Source organism: Scardinius erythrophthalmus (genome assembly GCF_964197995.2).
Source record: "Scardinius erythrophthalmus genome assembly, chromosome: 8".
Lineage (NCBI taxonomy): Eukaryota > Metazoa > Chordata > Actinopteri > Cypriniformes > Leuciscidae > Scardinius > Scardinius erythrophthalmus.
Window position 1 is genome coordinate 8,384,513 of NC_138228.1, and position 17,088 is coordinate 8,401,600.

Consider the following 17,088-nt stretch of genomic DNA (forward strand, 5'->3'; position numbering starts at 1 on the left):
ACGTTAATGACAGGACACTGCGCAAGAGAAGCAAAACCTGCTCCCGCGGCTCCACCCGCCATCGCCGCTCAGACTGCTAATTCCGTCCCACTGATCTCGCTGTTTTCCTCTGCTCCCTTCAGCTGTCAATCTCCCGTCCCCTCGCTCGGAACTCGCTGTCAGAGCAGAAAATGAGGCCACAGCAGGTAATGGAGGAGATCCTGCTAGGAAGATTCATATTTTGTCTTTCTTCAGACACACACATGCTGTCTTTTTCACTCTCTCTGTTGGACATGACCTGTGGCTGTGTGACTGTGTTAACTGATAAAGTGGTGTGCTCAAGGTTACAAACTCAAAAGACCCCCTCACTGGTCCTGACTGACCTAACGAAGGTCTCTCGGGGCCCTGAAGGTGAAAGCCAAATGGACACATGATGTGTCCAACAGCGATGTGTCCTCGAAAGACAGTCACTTTGTAGCTGTAGTTTCTCAAGCTTAAAGCTACTCCAACTAAACTACAAGCTACTAAAAAAGTATTAAAGCTATTTAAGAGGGGATTTTTATATATATATATTTTTTACAGTAATAATAGATTAATAGAACTGGAGTGACACCATTAAACTTGAACATATACATACACTAAATACAAGTAAGAAAACAAATACACTAATGAAATATTTCGCTACATACTGTACATTAAAGGAAATGCAAATTATTACGTATTATGCCGAATACATATAAATACACAGAATACATAAAATTCGGCACAAGTAAGAAGCCACGTGCATGACATGCAGAAGAAAATAAATAAGATATTGTGGCCACAAATTAATAATTAAATCCCACAACTTATTAATTTTTGGCCCTGTTTTATTAATTTGTTCCATCATTTCAGTTAAATTTGTTCCCTAATTTGTTTCCTTGTTTTAATGTAGTTCAATCATGGCCACGATTTAACTAAAAATGGGGGGGGGGATAATAAGTTGGAAATTAATTCTTGGGAATACATTCTTAATTCAAGTCCCACAATATCATTATTTTACCCCCACATCATATGCAGGGCTCTGTAAACTGGAATTGGTTAATCATTTTTGAACCAGATCATTAACAGGAAAGAATGAACTGATTCACTAAAATGAATTAGACTTCATTACATATGAGAGAGTGTTTGATTATGGTCTCAGGGTATGTTTAAACGTCAATGTACTAAAGAAAATAAAAAGTTTTTCCTTTGTCAAAACGATCCCCATTCACACTGATCTGCAAAAACAACTAAACTGTATTATGCTGCCAGGCCAGTAGTTGGCAATGTCACTTTGTAAAGAAACACTAGCGCACCAATAGACTGAACATGTATGTTGAATGTTTGCACAAATTCACGTTTTTTTGTACACAATGCGACATAAAATTGCATTCTGTTGCGCTACACGGCTACAGTACTTATTAGAAAAGGTAGCTTGTCACTGGAAAAACGATACTGTTTTGGATCAGTTGGAGTTAATTCTGCTGTATTTCTGGTCTTAGCTGGTTGTAAAAAGTAAAAGCTGCCCAAACCCCTCTAAACCAGCCTGTGAGACCAGCTTAGACCAGAAAACCGGCTTAGTCTGGTGTAACTTTTTTTTCAGCAGGGAGGGTTGGGCTATTCTCAAGCTACTGAAAAATAGTCTCTTTTTTTAGCTTCTTACTCCCCAACACTGGTCATGAGGATACAATGAGATTTCAACTGAGCTCTGAAGCTAAGGGAATATAAATAAAGCACATCGGTGGACCAGATACACACCGTGTTCAGAACTGCCCAGTCATCATGCTACTTCCTGCATCTCCTCCAGCTGTAAAGGAAACATGGCATCAGCTCTAGCTTTCTCCTTTAGTCGCTCTCTCTTTCCTAATCTTCTGCCTGAGCCACATCACTGGAAACCTGCAGCCGGTACACTGAGCCCAGACACGTCGCTTGTAATGGATGCCGTGTTGTCTTCAGACACACTCTCTGCATCACATTACTATGTACAGGAGACTGCTGGTGGATATGTGCTGATTCAGAGTCAGCGTGTGCAGTCTGAGGAGAGAGTAATGAGGCTACGTGAGGCACAGTGCCCTGGAGCAGCCAATGCTTCACTCGTGTGCTGTGATGTGAGGCCAATATCAAAGTCCCTCTTTAAAAGCCCACAATGCACTGCAGTGAGGCCCAGAGATACAAACCTAAAATCACACACAGGCCCCCGAGGGGAACTGAGACTATTTAAACAACCATTAAGGGCTCTCAATTCAATATCTGAAGTACTTACAGAGAAGAAAAGAATCAAAAGGAGAAACAGAAAGAAAGAGAGGGATAGGATAGATTGCCTATGGCAGCGGTGTCCACATCCCAAATGAATCCTCTATATCTCTATATTAATTAATTTGAAGGATTCACAATTGGCCATTGACATTGAACAATTTTTTGCTTTGAAAAATGCATAACACGATGAGTGGAAAATAAAAAAAGTAAGGTTTCAAGAACGTTTGATTTTTGAATGAAACACTGCAAGTACATGTACATATTGAAAAATAATGTAAGGCCCTGTTTACACTTGGTATTAAGATATAATTTGGTCGATTGGATCACAAGTAGATGAGGGAGACAGAAGCTGTTTCTCAATGTCAAGGATACTTCCTTGGCAGGACTGGTCCTTCCAAGTCACTTCCTTCAGAGGCTAGGCGAGGCTCCTCTTCAGCATTCAACTGTCTATGTTTTTTTAACGGCTTTGGAACAGGCTAGCAAGTGCACGTCATTGCGTCATTACGTCAGTGAAAATGAAAAACAGAGCTTTGCTATGGACGCAGTTCTGTTCGCTCAGGCAATATAATCGTTTTTAAATCAATAAACTCCTTTTTAATCATATTGATTATTTGACTGTCAAGTGTGTTTAAACAGTGCAGGTCAATTTGACCCATAACATGTAATTATTTTTTTTAAACAAATGTTTGGTAATGTAAATATATTTACATTTGAAAGCATATTGACCCGTTAACGCTCCGACTCCGTTAGTCCGTTAACGTCCAACATTTTGAATTTTTTGAACAAGATAGCAAAGCTGCGCGCATAGGATTGTGGGTGATTTGAGAGCGCGAAGGCTACACATATGCATCCTTTCCTGTGTATGGGATATTTTTCGAACGAAGGGCTGAGTCCTTGGTGGAAATTCCGAGGATCCTCGACATTGGAACAGTCCTTCGACGGATGTCGATGACGTAGCATCCTCGAAATTCTGGCTTCCGAGGATCCTTCCTTGGCATTGAGAAACGCCTTGATTCCCGTTTACATCTGGTGTTTTAATCCGTCTCTTTTTTCCACTTTCAACCACTTCTGTCCTGATTTCTTCAAGGGGAGGGTTTATGTGTGGGTAAATCTATGGGCTTTTTCATGGATGAAATAAGCTAACACAAATTACATACAGTATGAACACAACCGGAGACGAAGGAAAAACATACAGAGCAGCAGTTTTTGTTTCTGCACTGATAGCCGCAAGATCATGCCGAACGAGGTGAGTGCGTGTTCGAAATTAGAAATGGTGAGAGGGCCTTTACTTGGGTCTTCAAACGACATAGTTTAAATCCCATCTAGCTAGCGCGCTTCCCATAATGTTTACGAATTAGGCGGAGAGTTTATGAACTGATTCCCTAAAATGAAGTGGAGAGCATGATGCCTTGAAGGCCATCTAAAGGCAGGGAGGAGTAGCTCTGGTTTTCAGGAATGTGAGGGGAGAGAGGAGCAGTAGATTACAGATGTGCCAGCCAGTGAGGGAAATTCCCACAAGACACACACAAGCACCCAGCGGTATTCCCATTCCCTGTACACACTTTGCCATGAGATAATAGTGAAGAATAAAGCAAAAATGAATAAAGCAAAATGACATGAGATGCAAAAAAAAAAAAACTTCTGGAGAGAAATAACATAGACAGTGGAAAGGTAAATAGTGTGGCTTGGTAGATTCCTTAAAAATATTTCTGTTTATTTGAGCATCCTAACCATCCCAAAACAGTCGCTGTGTCCGAAATCACATGCTGTCTAGTAGGTACTACATTTGGTTTGAAACTTCCTTTGTAACCATTAAAAAAGTATGTTGACTATGTTCTATATAGTATTAATATGTGTAGTATGAATGAAATTCAGACATACATCATGCATCATATTGTCAGTCACGTTAGCTACCAGCTTCAGTTGCGTCGTTTCATTGCCATTCACAAATCCTCTCCCGTGGCATCATGGTTAAATGAATTTAAGTGTCCATTGGCTGAGAACCTCAGATTCTGGAAATACCAGGTCAATCTGGGTGCTTTTCGCCTGCCGTTTTATAAATATTATGAATTCGGACAACGGCTCACATTCTATTATTTTTTTGCCTACTAAATAGTAAGGAAGTAGGCATATTCTGACACAGGGGGTGACATTGGCTCAACCAATGCGTGAGTTTGGGGCAAAACTACCAGTTGGTCAACCAATGGCAAACAAAGGGGAATATTCAAGAAATTGATGATACTTCTTGGGTGCACAAGAGATGCAAATAACCACAGGCTTTAGTGAGGAAATGTCATCATCTAACTCTTTGCTAATGTGACTAGGTGACAGCATTCCATGGCTCACTTTTGCTGGAATGGTCCGGTTATAGCATTCCTTCTCAGCAGTGCCCTTCAGTGCTGTAAAAATGATGCTTGAAATTCACTCATAACATTGCTTATCACATTGATAACATTATGATAGCAGATGTTAAACTAATGTGTTTCTCCATACCGATGTAGCTCCGTGAATGTGTCAGTGGAGTTTGGATCTACGATCCCTCTGGTCTTCCTTTATTCTGTCTCCTCACAATGTTCTCCCCTCCCTCTCCTCTAAACGCTGCCTGCCTGGTCCTGCAGATAAGCCAAGCCAGCACCTCCTCCCTCTCCCTCCTCTCCCCTGCCTGATCAGGTGAGCAGCCTCAACTTAGTCTCCAAAGATTACACATTTACTTTCAGAACAGGCAGTGCGGCAAACTAACAGCAGAATCTCAATCTAGCCTTTGCCATCACCCCCTTCCTGTTTCCCAGTACACCTTGCCTTAATAAACCCCAGCTATCTCTCCAGCATAGCGAACGGCTATAGCAGGGGCTATTAAAGAGATAAGACCAGACTCTTTCTCCACCTCTGCTGCTCCTCTTCACTGTCCATTCAACTGCATCCATAATAGAACTAAATACCTCACCCACAAACCCTCTTTGCGACACGCTCACATGGCCCTAAACCGGACGAACAAGCTTACGCTCAAATCTTTCTTCATCCGTCAGTTTTATTTACTCTAATGGTCAATGTGCAACTTGAGTTGATAGTGTAAGCTCACTTTGGTTAATGTGTAAGCAGGACACCAGGGCGAGTCTTAGCAGCGGTGAGTCACAAACATGTACAAATTTTTGCAACTGAAGGTCACATCCGGTATTACGGTCATATTTCGTAAGAATTTTTTGATTGAAGCATGCCATAATATTTAGTGTTAATTCTTATCAAAAATGTTATTGATGTGAATCACTGAGTTTAGCTTTTTAGCAAATGCAAATGGTTATGGAAGCTCGATTCCACCTGGTAGTAAACAAAACATATGGTAATTGTGACTGTGTTTCTCATAATTGCTACTTTACAAGACTTTATTTCACTCAATTATGGCTATTATTTGTCATTTCTTGCAATATATCGCACAATGTGAAATGACTTCCATAAATAAGAGTCCATGATGATTTATTCAGACAGGGGAAAGTAAGGGAGGAATTAAACTCCTGCCCGCTGGAGCAGCGTGCGAGGGCTTTGTGGGTCGCGTGCTGACACACCCTGCCTGCGCATGTCTTTGATGTGACACACAGCGCTGTTGTTCCAGCTGCTTTATCACAATCCCTCACTCCTAACCCTGACCCCTTCCACAATGATCATATAACTCCTTACTGCTGCCACAGTATCCACATATCCACAGTATACACAGTATGAGCGAGTCTGTCCATAGTTAAGCATAACCACAACTTATTGAAATTAGGATTTATAACAACATTTCTAAAAACTACACTACCTATGGTCCCAAAGAGAGATATGCGAAGTTGCTGTTACAAAGAAAACAGGAATCACTGAAAAAGAGTTCAACAGTGACCATCCACTCCCACAATCAATAATCAAGTATCTCTTTCAAACAACTTAAATATCTGAAAATATTTGAACAGTTTACTGTTTACCCAATACCCTAAAATGTTTACCATATACACTACTGTGTTAAAGATTAGGAGTAGGTAGAATTTTACACTGTTTCGATTAATTTTTATGCTCACCAAGGCTGCATTTATTTGATCAAAAATATAACAGTTTAATCACACTTTAAAATGAAAAGCCTCTTTTGCACTTTATTTTACCCCAGCATAACACACACACACACACACACACACACACACACACACACACACACACACACACACACACACACACTTCTGCCAGTTATTTAGTTATACATGAGCCTTGAGAGAATTAACCGACTGGAGTTTTTCTGCCTTGAAATACATTCCTTTATTAAGCAGAGCAAAAGTATAAAGGGTTTTTTTAGCGCTCTGCTGTGTGTGTGTGTGTGTGTGTGTGTGTGTGTGTGTGTGTGTATCCATCCTCTTCTCTCTCACTCTTATCACATAATGAAAAGCTGCCAGTGATGGAGGGACTGTGGGCACAAGGACAAGTAATCATAATAGAGGACGTTAAGAAAACACATCAAAATCTCCCCTCATAAAACTCACGAAAGGAAAACCTCAAGACAAGCATTGCAAATAGAAACTAATGCTTCTGAGAATGATCACGGAAGGACATGATAATAGAGGTCTAGTTTCCTTGTTCCTAGTTCTCTTTTTAGGCCCGGTTCTGCAGGGGGGCTAGATACTGTTGATACTGTAATAATATATTGGCAAAACGGATTTGGCACTGGAGCGCCAAAGAGAACGTCAAATGTATCTATTTAAAATGTGTTTTTGCAGCAGTGAGCAATGTAGCCAATCACAATCATAGTTGTTGATCTTGTGAACACAATGGCCAATCAGTGGAATTTAAGTTAGTCAGAATCCACTCACCGCTCAAAACACCTGAGTTTTTATTCAGTGCTGAGTTGTGCAGGCTCGCAAAACCCCTCATTAACAAAGTTTAGACACAATGCAAGTAAGAGTGCATTGTTGGCAGCTTTATTGCTTATAATGGAACTTCGTGAGATCGCGTGAAGTGACAGCGTTTTAGTGTTATCAACTGCTCTAGAAAAGATGGAAAACTGCAATGACAGAATATTCTGGAAGCAGTGATACTGCAATATATTTGGCTTCAATGCAGCACCAAATCTTGAAGAACGTAAGCACTGCGCTCCTCACTGGAATCCACTCTGGCTTTGACTTCTGATCCACACCATCTCTTCCCCCTCACTGCAGTTTTCAGGGTGTTTAGTAAGTTCCTGGGTCACTGCCATCAGTATCGATCCTTTAGCCGTTGGGTTTGCAGCACAGACTCTACCAACATTCAACTGACTGTCAACTACTCATATGACATGAGAGGTAGGAAAGTATGTTGTAAAGTAGCTGGGACTACTACTTCTACTTTCTGACAGACTGTGTAAAGAGAATGTGGTAAAGGAACTGGTAGCTTTAATAACCATGGCTCAGGTTAGATAAAAGCACGATGCTAAAATTATCGACTCAAAGCTGAGCTAAAGCTTAAACCACGTACAAAATGTGAAGAATCAGAAATCTTCTAAGAATTCACATCTTGTTGAGGTATTAAACTTTTATTATTTTTAGTTTCAAGGGCAGGATGGTTTTTCATTTACTTTTCCACCAGTGTCATATTATTTCAAATTCCCGGCTGACAGAACCATTTTACCAACGACAACAAAAACCATGCCAACTATTTTACAAAAACTAAAACATGCCAAAAATGTCCATGGTCTTACCTTAAGTTTGGAATGGTAAGAATGGTATTCTTTGAGATACCATGTAAATACCATGGTGCATGGTACATTTCCATGATTTTTCCAAGACTGTTCCTGAAATGTATGACTATATAAGGGTTTTTAAAATCACTTTGTAGATATTGCACTCACAAAGAGCCAAATAGTGTAATCCGAAATATTTACCAGTGACACTGAGTCATTTCTCTATCTTTATGGCTGTAGGTAGAGCAGTTTGACAGGTGGCTAACAGCGAGCAGGTCTGCAGCTGAACCTCTCCTCACTTCAACCTTCCATCTTTACACTTCATTTCCCCTGCCACTGCTGCAGCTGTGGCATATGGCTCAGTGCCCTAAGAGTGGCCTGCAACACTCTCTCAAGGGACCGTCACTGCCCACAGCTTCAACCTGTAGTTACCACTCGAAAAAAAGTGCTTACTCACTCTGTACTGCCCAGTCACCAGCGTTAAAAACTCTGCATTATTTATGACACTCTCCTCCCTCAAACACCACTCTGTCTATATTTCTCTATGTAGTCTTTCTGTATGCTTTCCAGGCTCTCTCTCATCACATGTCCTTGTGTATAAATATGGTCAACATTAAATGCTGTTCCTATTTTACTTTCTAAATATGTATTATAGAGTGAAACAGTAGAGGAGAAAGTTATGTATTATATGTTTTTTTATAATATGACCCAATGAATCATTCATAATTGGATATGGAATACCAATATGGAAACATTTGAGTTATTATGAATAGTTTATGGGGTAAAATCATGTTTCCACAAAACCAATCTTTTTGAATAAATAAAATTCAATTCAATTCAAATTCTTCTTCTTTCAAGTTTTCTGTTTGTTATGAAAGTAAATGTCTGAAAATGTGTTACATATATGTGAATACAAGACAATCTTTTCCTACCTTTCCCATGGGTTTGGGAGAGTCCCAGCTCCTCTCTATTGATGGCGGAATCTGGTAAATGTCCTGTGTCTGGTTCATAGATGGTGGCACCTGGTACACGTCCTGCCCGGGACACGGCCCTCCTGCAGTGGGTGGCACCTGGTAGATGTCCTGGCCTGGAACATTAATGGAGGGAGGCACCTGGTAGACATCCTGCGGGGTGGGAGGGTACTGTGCCTGGCTTTGCTTTTGTGCCACAGCGGGGGCTTTAGGTTGGGGCTGTGGAGGTTGGGGGCCGGTGGGCACCTGGTAGAGGTTGGAGGAGGCGGGCAGGCCGTGGCTGGGGGGGAGCATGTAGACTCCATCTGGGTTGGTCGAGTTGGCGGAGCTGGAGGAGGTGAAGGCGGGGTGCATGGCTGTGTACTGGGATGAGGGGGGAAGCTTGTTGTAGGCACTCTGAGGCAGGTTGAGAAGGCTCTGGGTTGGGCTGGGTTGGCTCGACAACTGCTGTAACTGCTGCTGTTGCTGTTTATCATACATGCCCACAAGAATCTTCAACCGGTTGCCAGGAACAATGCCTTGACGGCCGTGCAGCGAACAGAGCCACCAGCCGTCCAGGCCTTGCGTGTCCCGCTCCAGGACGGTCATGATGTCGCCCTTCCGAAAGGACAACTCGTCCGGAGACTCCGCCACATTGTCATACAGGGCCTTTGCCAACACATTCTGCAAGAGAGGAAAGAGAAAAGGGTTGAGTTTATATTCACAAATGATCACGCATTACACCTGGATCCATTCTTGGCAATGTGATCACAAGTGGACAGCACTAAATTCATGCTGATTAATTTTAACATTCTGCTTTAACATGCAGTAAAACTCTAACATAAGTGATGTTTGTAGTCACCACTTGTGATCAGATCACCCGAGATCTTACCAGGTGTAAACAAGGCTTGTGACTATAATGTAATGCTACATTGCTTTTTACATTTTGTCTCTTTGCTTCAAACCCCTTCCCGGCAAATTTACACAACATGGACTCCATCTGGCCTCTCTTTACAAAGCCACCCACAAGTGCGGCTGGTCTTTGACAGTTAAACAAATATTTGCAGTTCGGCCCCCTGGACCAGTCAATCCCTCCCACCCACCCACCCTTTCTCTGGCAAAAACCCACTTAAGCCTGGCACTGTGCCAATAGACACATGTATCACCCATCTTAATAAAGCCACAGTCAACCAATAGCACTCTATAACTGTCCTCTCAACAAATTCAAAGTGCTTGATTGGCTGATTGTGATCAGTCATTGTTACTGCAGAAACCCTCTAGAACTGTTCAACGAAAAAAAGAAAGAGGGGAGTTTAGCTTCAATCAAGACACTCCACTATTCTGCTGTAACCCTCCCCTCTCTTATTGAGTGATTCAGCAGAGGGCCATTGTGCAGTAGAACAGGAAGGAATGGCTAATTTCCAACACAGTGCGCTCCATGTCCCCCACATACCCCCATCTACAGCTCTCCAACCGTGAGTTCACTGTTTTGCACTCAAGCTAACAGGTGATTGATGCAGTGCAGCAGATAGCCAGCAGGTGCTTGATTACTAACAGACCTCCCCTCTCAGGACACATGCTGCCTTCGAGTCATGTAGGAATGATCGTATTTACGAGATGAGCTCCGCATGAACGCCATCACAAAGTTGTGATTATCAGTGGGAAACTCACTTCGGACTGGAGGCATCAATTCATGGATCATGGAGGAAGCAATTTAGTATTTGTTGTGCAGTTGTCATTGTGAAGTTATGTTGACCTTGCAGGTACAGGTATATTGATGCAATATCAATAAAGCTTGTTCGAAAATTCAACTCAATAAGCTGGTTTACGAGGTGGTTTGTATAGCATAATTCTCTGTGGAGGTGAAGTATCATTTTTGGTCTAGTCCACAATCTGTAGTCTTCACCTTCTTGTACTAGTGCTTAAAAGCTTCCTGTATTTGTCATGGAAGTTTTTAAGAGAGAAAGAAATAAGAAAATGCTGAATGTTTTTTGCGGGAAAAATCACTTCACATCATAATTATGACTTTCAGACTCATGAGTAGGAACTTACTAGGAGGTAAGCATCTTTCTTTCCTTCTCTCCATTACTTACTAGTCAATTCACACAGCTTGATTCTCAATTTGCATACTTATGTTGCAGACTAAAGTACATAAACTACTGTTCAATAGTTTGGGGTCAGTAATTAAAAAAAAAATGTACTATAAATAATACTTTTATTCAGCAAAAACCTAAAAAACCTTGCCACCTCAAACTTTCATGTTCTTCCCCTGTTAATGTAAAAGTGTATTTTTGAGAATGTAGTCAGAGAGTATGCCATCGGTACATCAGAAAACCTGATTCACAAATTTTGAGCACTTTGTTTTTAACATAATATCTAGGATAGTAGGTGATGTGAAACGGGATGCAGCCAAAAACTGCAGTTACATCTTCCTTTCGGATCCCTGTGGTATAACGCTAATTCTGCACCTCTATACACACACAGAAACTCCTCACTGCCCACAATATCTAGAAATGTGCCATACAAATTGCGCTTAGTGCAAAATGTTTGGTCTCGTTTGCATCGTTCTGTGCCAAAACAACGCAAACAGCAAAGAAACGACGCTATCAGTGAGCACAATTCATTCCGCGTGAATCCCTCCCTGTGTGTTTTAAAGGTCTGTGTGGAGAGTGGCAGTGCTCTGATGAATGGCGTCCCTGTGCTCGGAGCTGGAGGAGAGAGAGGAGAGGCTCACGGAGGGCATATCTGACAGATGAATGCCCTGCCTGTGCTGCCCGGGTGAGGGACAGTCCCTGTAGTGTCTCCCTTAAAGCCGGAGGACACCGAGGCTGGACACAATAACGCCCGAGAGGCTTTACTGCCTGCGAGCAGCTGGTTGAGATGTCACCATGTAGTGCTGGCACACGCATACACACACAGAGCACTGATGCACGCATAGACGAGGAATGCGTGAACGTACATGCACAAGTGCTTGCATGCATACCTCCACAGCCTCCTCTATCCATTCATACACACAATACCAAAATAATGAGAAGCTCTCAGACCAGCTGAGAGAGCTCTTTAATTCCATTTTTCCCATTCAGGCAGTTTAAGCCATTCTTTGGGAGTCTTTGTAAAGGAATGAGACATTCTGACCAGGGCTGAGCAGTCTGAGAATGTTTTCTCTTCTAATACAACAGCAAAAATATATTACAGTATGTTAATAAAATATATTAGAATATATGGATGGCTTATGGTGCACTATGCAGATTTTCGTAAAGTCAAATACACTGAAAATCCCCATAATACCAGCTAACTAAAACCTAAAATGTCCAAGCTTCCTGTTTTAACAGGAAATATGTAAATTCAGTAAAGAACAATGCAGGGTGTTGCTAGGCAGAGTTTAGTTGTTTACAGGTTGACAAGCAATGTCACAATTTACCACATTAATATTAAAATCATTTAGTCACAAATATATCAAGTAGGTATGAATAATCTTGTCATTTGACTTGCATCCATAAAGTCCAAAGAAAATCAGGAAATTATCCAAAAATAGTGGCACATAGATTAAAAAAAAAATGTATATGTACTAACAAAAATGCTGAAGCTTGATGCAGTTCCTCCTTCACAAATGGGATAGATTTACGTTTTTCCTGATTGGGCTGACAATAAAGAATAAATTAATTAGGTGATTGACGTTGCAGCAATTGGATAAAAAAACCTTCAGAAAAGAATTGTCTGTGACTTGATGTCTCTGTCTTTCTTCTCCTGTCTTATCTGCTCTGCCTTTAAAAAGCAGAAGCAAATTGCAGTAGAAAAGGAGTGCTGTATGCTTTCTGGGCTATTCGCCTCTCTTTTTTCACGAGAATATTTTCCTGCCAAGCGAAAAGACTCTGGAGGACTGATGACATCATGAGCTGTTGAACTTTGCCTCCATTATAGAAAGTATGCCAAGCCTCTCTGTCTGTCTCTTTCTGTTCCTCTCCCACTTCTCCAAAATTCCCTGTCTCCCTGTCTCTCTCTCTCTCTGTCTGTCGATCAGGACACTGGATGTTTAGCGAGTGATTCACAGGGGTTTATATGTAAGGGCGAGTCGATGACTCTGTGACAGTGAATGTTTTCTCATTTTGTTGAAAATGCTCACAGGAGAACACAAGCACATGAGCATTAAAGCAACAGCAGGAGAATAAATGAAGGAAAATAACAGAGATGGGGATGTTTGACTATTGATCAATGGATCTATTAGTGCCTTCACAGCCCAGGATAAATCACACCTTCCATCTCCATCAATTATAAAGTAAAACGTTAAAGTACTGTGCATTAAACAACAACAGAAAATTAGTTGGTTCCTCAAGGGTGTTTTCTGGTGTACATCATCATTTATCAAGCTGTAATTGGAAGCCGCTTTGAAAATACTTGGAGCTATTCATCGCTAAATGCAGTTAAGCTACAGTTAAACTAAACTTTGGAAGAAAAAAGGGCCCAAACTTCATCAGTCTTTCTAACTGATTAATTCAAAGAACCTGCTCATCAGAGTCAAAGATTGCTTAATTGAACTCTCTATGTTGTCCAATGTTGTCTTTGTATTAGCAATTAGCACTGTAGTAACTTAAGGAGTGATGGCTTCTTAAATATCAATAAATACCTACAGTATATTATGTAAATATATATAATTAGATATAATTTCGTTTTATAATTTAATTTAATCATGGAGACAGAACATTTTAAATAAATCTACTGTTAAGACTAGAAACACTAATTTATATAACCAAGTCAAAAACATAGTGACGAACAGTGTTACAAATTACTTTTTTAATTTGAGTTAAGTTACTTTTTATGGAAAATAATGCGTTACAGTACTTTTGTGTTACTTTTTCTCACCTGGGCTGGGCTTGCTTGTTTGTTATTTAATAACAAAAAAAGTTATATTTTTGACAAATGTAAAGGACCTTTCATATCAAAAGTGAAATGAATAAGCCTCAGGATAAAGGAAATGCAAATTCACGCCTGTACAGTAGAGGGCGCAGCTCAAACAAACATTCTGGATCACAAAAGAATAGGATGCAGAAAAAGAAAGTTCAGTCAATGAATGGGAAAACAAAGTACTGTAACTTGCATTACTTATTTGAAGAAGTAAATCCGATATTTAGTTATACATTTAAAAGTAATGTGTAACTTTAGTTACTTGAAAAAGTAATCTGATTATGTAACTCGCATTACTTGCAATACATTACCCCCAACACTGGTGACTAAATATAGCATTTAGCAATTTTGCCACATAAAATATGACATGAAATGACTCAAATTAATCATTGAATCATTTATGAACATAGTACGAGTTTATGACTCGTACTAAAACGATTAAACTTCCCAGTGGTTCCTAAGAAATATATATTTTAGGAGAGAGCAGTTTGTGCTATTAACTATAAATCTGTGTGTAAATTGTAAATATAAAGATAACATTAAAGAAAATATAACATTTCAAAACACTACAATGCAGCTTTTTTTACTGGATAAGCTTTATTGTTTTGACAATAGCTCAGTTACTGTCACACTACTGTAGGCTAGTTACTGGCCAACATTTAAGTATTGTTTCAGGAAAAGATGCTTATATAAGATGAGTGTAAGACGAGAGATTCGCTTCATTTCTCGCTGGCAATCATCACCATGGAAATGTCCAGGTCAAACAGTTTCCCTGTGGCTAGAGCAGACAGAGACTGATGCTAAACTTTATTATCTCTGGAGAAAGACAGAGAGAATGGCTGAAAGAGACAGAGGAAGAGAATGGAGAATAAAAGGAAACTCGTCATCCAAAGGACGAAACGTTCATCCATTTGCATTTAAAAGGGTCATGAGTGCGAGAGCGTTTTGCAGGCCACATGTTAAAGTGATTGCTCACTCTTTCAAAAGTGAATTTTTGAAGAATTTCCTAGTCGCTCTTTTCAATATAATGAAAGTGAATGAGGACTGGGGGTGTCAAATTACTAAAAAGCACAATAAAAGTATCATAAAAATGGTCCATGTGACTTTTGCAATACTTAGACTGACATGAAGGTGAGTAAATGATAACAGAAATGACATTTTTGGGAGAACTATTCCTTTAACAATGGGGATAAAAATGACTGAGAAAGAGGAAGAAATCTTTTGAATGAAAGAGAATTCCACAGGATGGAGGGGAGAGGAAAGAGGGATGTGGACCTGTGAGAGAGGGAAGGAAGGAAGGGGCTGAGCGCTTCATTCAGACAGAGCCACTGAACAAGAGGTAATGTGGCAGCTGCTGGAGCGCGCTCTGTACAGACAGGTCAATGAGTGTGTGTGTTTGTATTGTTGTGTGTGTTGAGGGGGTGCTTTTGTCTGGTGCCTCTGCATGACCCCATGGGACAAACACTAGTAAAGTTAGCAAGGTGGGGGCAGGTAGTGTTTTTTGTTTGTTATTGTGAGTGTGTGTGAGCTCATTAGCTTCAAGGACACGGAGGCAGTCTACGAACACCTCTACAACACAGCTATACATCATCTCATGAACATGAGTTGTTGTAAACTAGGAAATGTATGATATATCCATAACGGTTGTCACAGTGTTGTTATTGTTAACTAAAACTAAAACTAGTAAAAATAATTTTTGGTCATTGAAATGAAGTTGAAATAAAATAAGATATACATATTAGATGAAAAACTTAAACATAAAATTAAAAAAATGTGGCTACTAACTGCTACTGAAATGAATAAACTGAAGTAGAAGTACTACAACTAATACTAAAACAGATTTCTTTTAAGTAAGATATTTAAAATTATATTAAAAATACAGGTTTATATTTAAAAAATGACAAAAGTACAAAATTAGTAAAACTGAAACTAAAATCGACATGAAAACTAAACATATGAAAATAAAAGCTAATTCAAAATATACTACAATAGTATTTACATAATACTAGAATAACGCTGGATTGTCAGCTGTTATTAGAGATTTTTAAAAATGTATATAACGTATAGATATTGGATCTTTTATTGCGCATGTCCACGCTCACATAAAATTCATCTTTAATGTTAATGCAATTTAATCTTTTAATATAATGACACTGTTAAATCTCAAAATTATTATAATTTTTTTTATACTGAACATCGTAATGTTGTGATGCTTAATTTCACTTGTAGCATTTAAAATGATTAATTTTAGTTTACATTTTTTTGCTTTTATCACAAGTTATCGGTCATAATATGACAACAATTAAATATATTAAAAATACATAAATATCACCTTAACTATAAACAAAAATGAACAGCCAGAATTTGAATATCAGTGCAGACGGCCCGATCATGAACGAAAAGTAAGCTGTGCACCTGAGCGTTGATTGTTGAACTGAAACACTAAAAATCTTCCCACGTTTTACTGATCGACATTGGGGTACAGTCTGACATATTGAACAGGCTGTACTTCTGTCCCTCACGGCATGGTTTTCGTTGGCACCAAATTGAAGATAGAGTCTCATCTGTCTCGGGTCTATTCTCATCACACATACACCTCCTGAGCTCTGGGACGGAACGTTCCCTACCTCATCAAAAGTTTTCATTGGTTTAAAAACAGATGGGCGCTGCAGACAAAACAAGGCCGTCTCTGTCACTTTGTTCGCATAAGACACCTGAGCCTGACCAAACAAGAACAAAAGCTAGACATTTTATCTGAACTGAGTAGCCAGAACATATCCACAACTCAGTAAGAGGTCTCTAAATTTTCCCATCTATATAGCGTCTCAGTCTTGGGTGATATTTTGCGGTCTGGTTGTTATTTTGAGGGGCTTACTGGTTGCATAAATAGCAGGTTGGATGAAGTAATTATAAGGCAGGTGAAGTTAAGAACGGTAAGCTGTTGTAGACACATTTTCAGACATATACACAAGGAGCAGACGCTGTATCAGACAGTAGCGATAGTCATCAGAGCTGAGATTCAGAGATGTGACTCAGACGGCCAGACGCGTGTTTGGACGTTTGACATCAGCTGTGTCAGTCATATATGACACACAGATACACACATGGAAAGAGAGTCACAAAGAAATAGACCAACTAGTAAATTTGTCATTATTTATTAACCCTTATGCTGTTACAAAAATGTATGATTTAGGTATAAACATCTCAATTTCTGTCCACAGTAAATGACCCCAGAATTTTCATTTTTAGATGAACTATCCCTTTAAGATCATAAAAAAGGGTCTGATTCTCTTAAACGGATGTATCTGA

At 39.8% G+C, this 17,088-nt stretch overlaps 1 protein-coding gene across 3 annotated transcripts in view; it reads right to left on the reverse strand.

The window, feature by feature from the left end:
- The window catches only part of bcar1 (BCAR1 scaffold protein, Cas family member), a 93,721-nt gene that overhangs the window by 23,263 nt on the left and 53,370 nt on the right, over positions 1-17,088 (reverse strand). For all 3 annotated transcript variants that reach the window (XM_081373060.1, XM_081373058.1, XM_081373059.1), the window contains one exon: positions 8,860-9,561. In XM_081373060.1, coding sequence (XP_081229186.1) covers positions 8,860-9,561 — 702 coding nt within the window. The remainder of the gene's footprint in view (positions 1-8,859; positions 9,562-17,088) is intronic.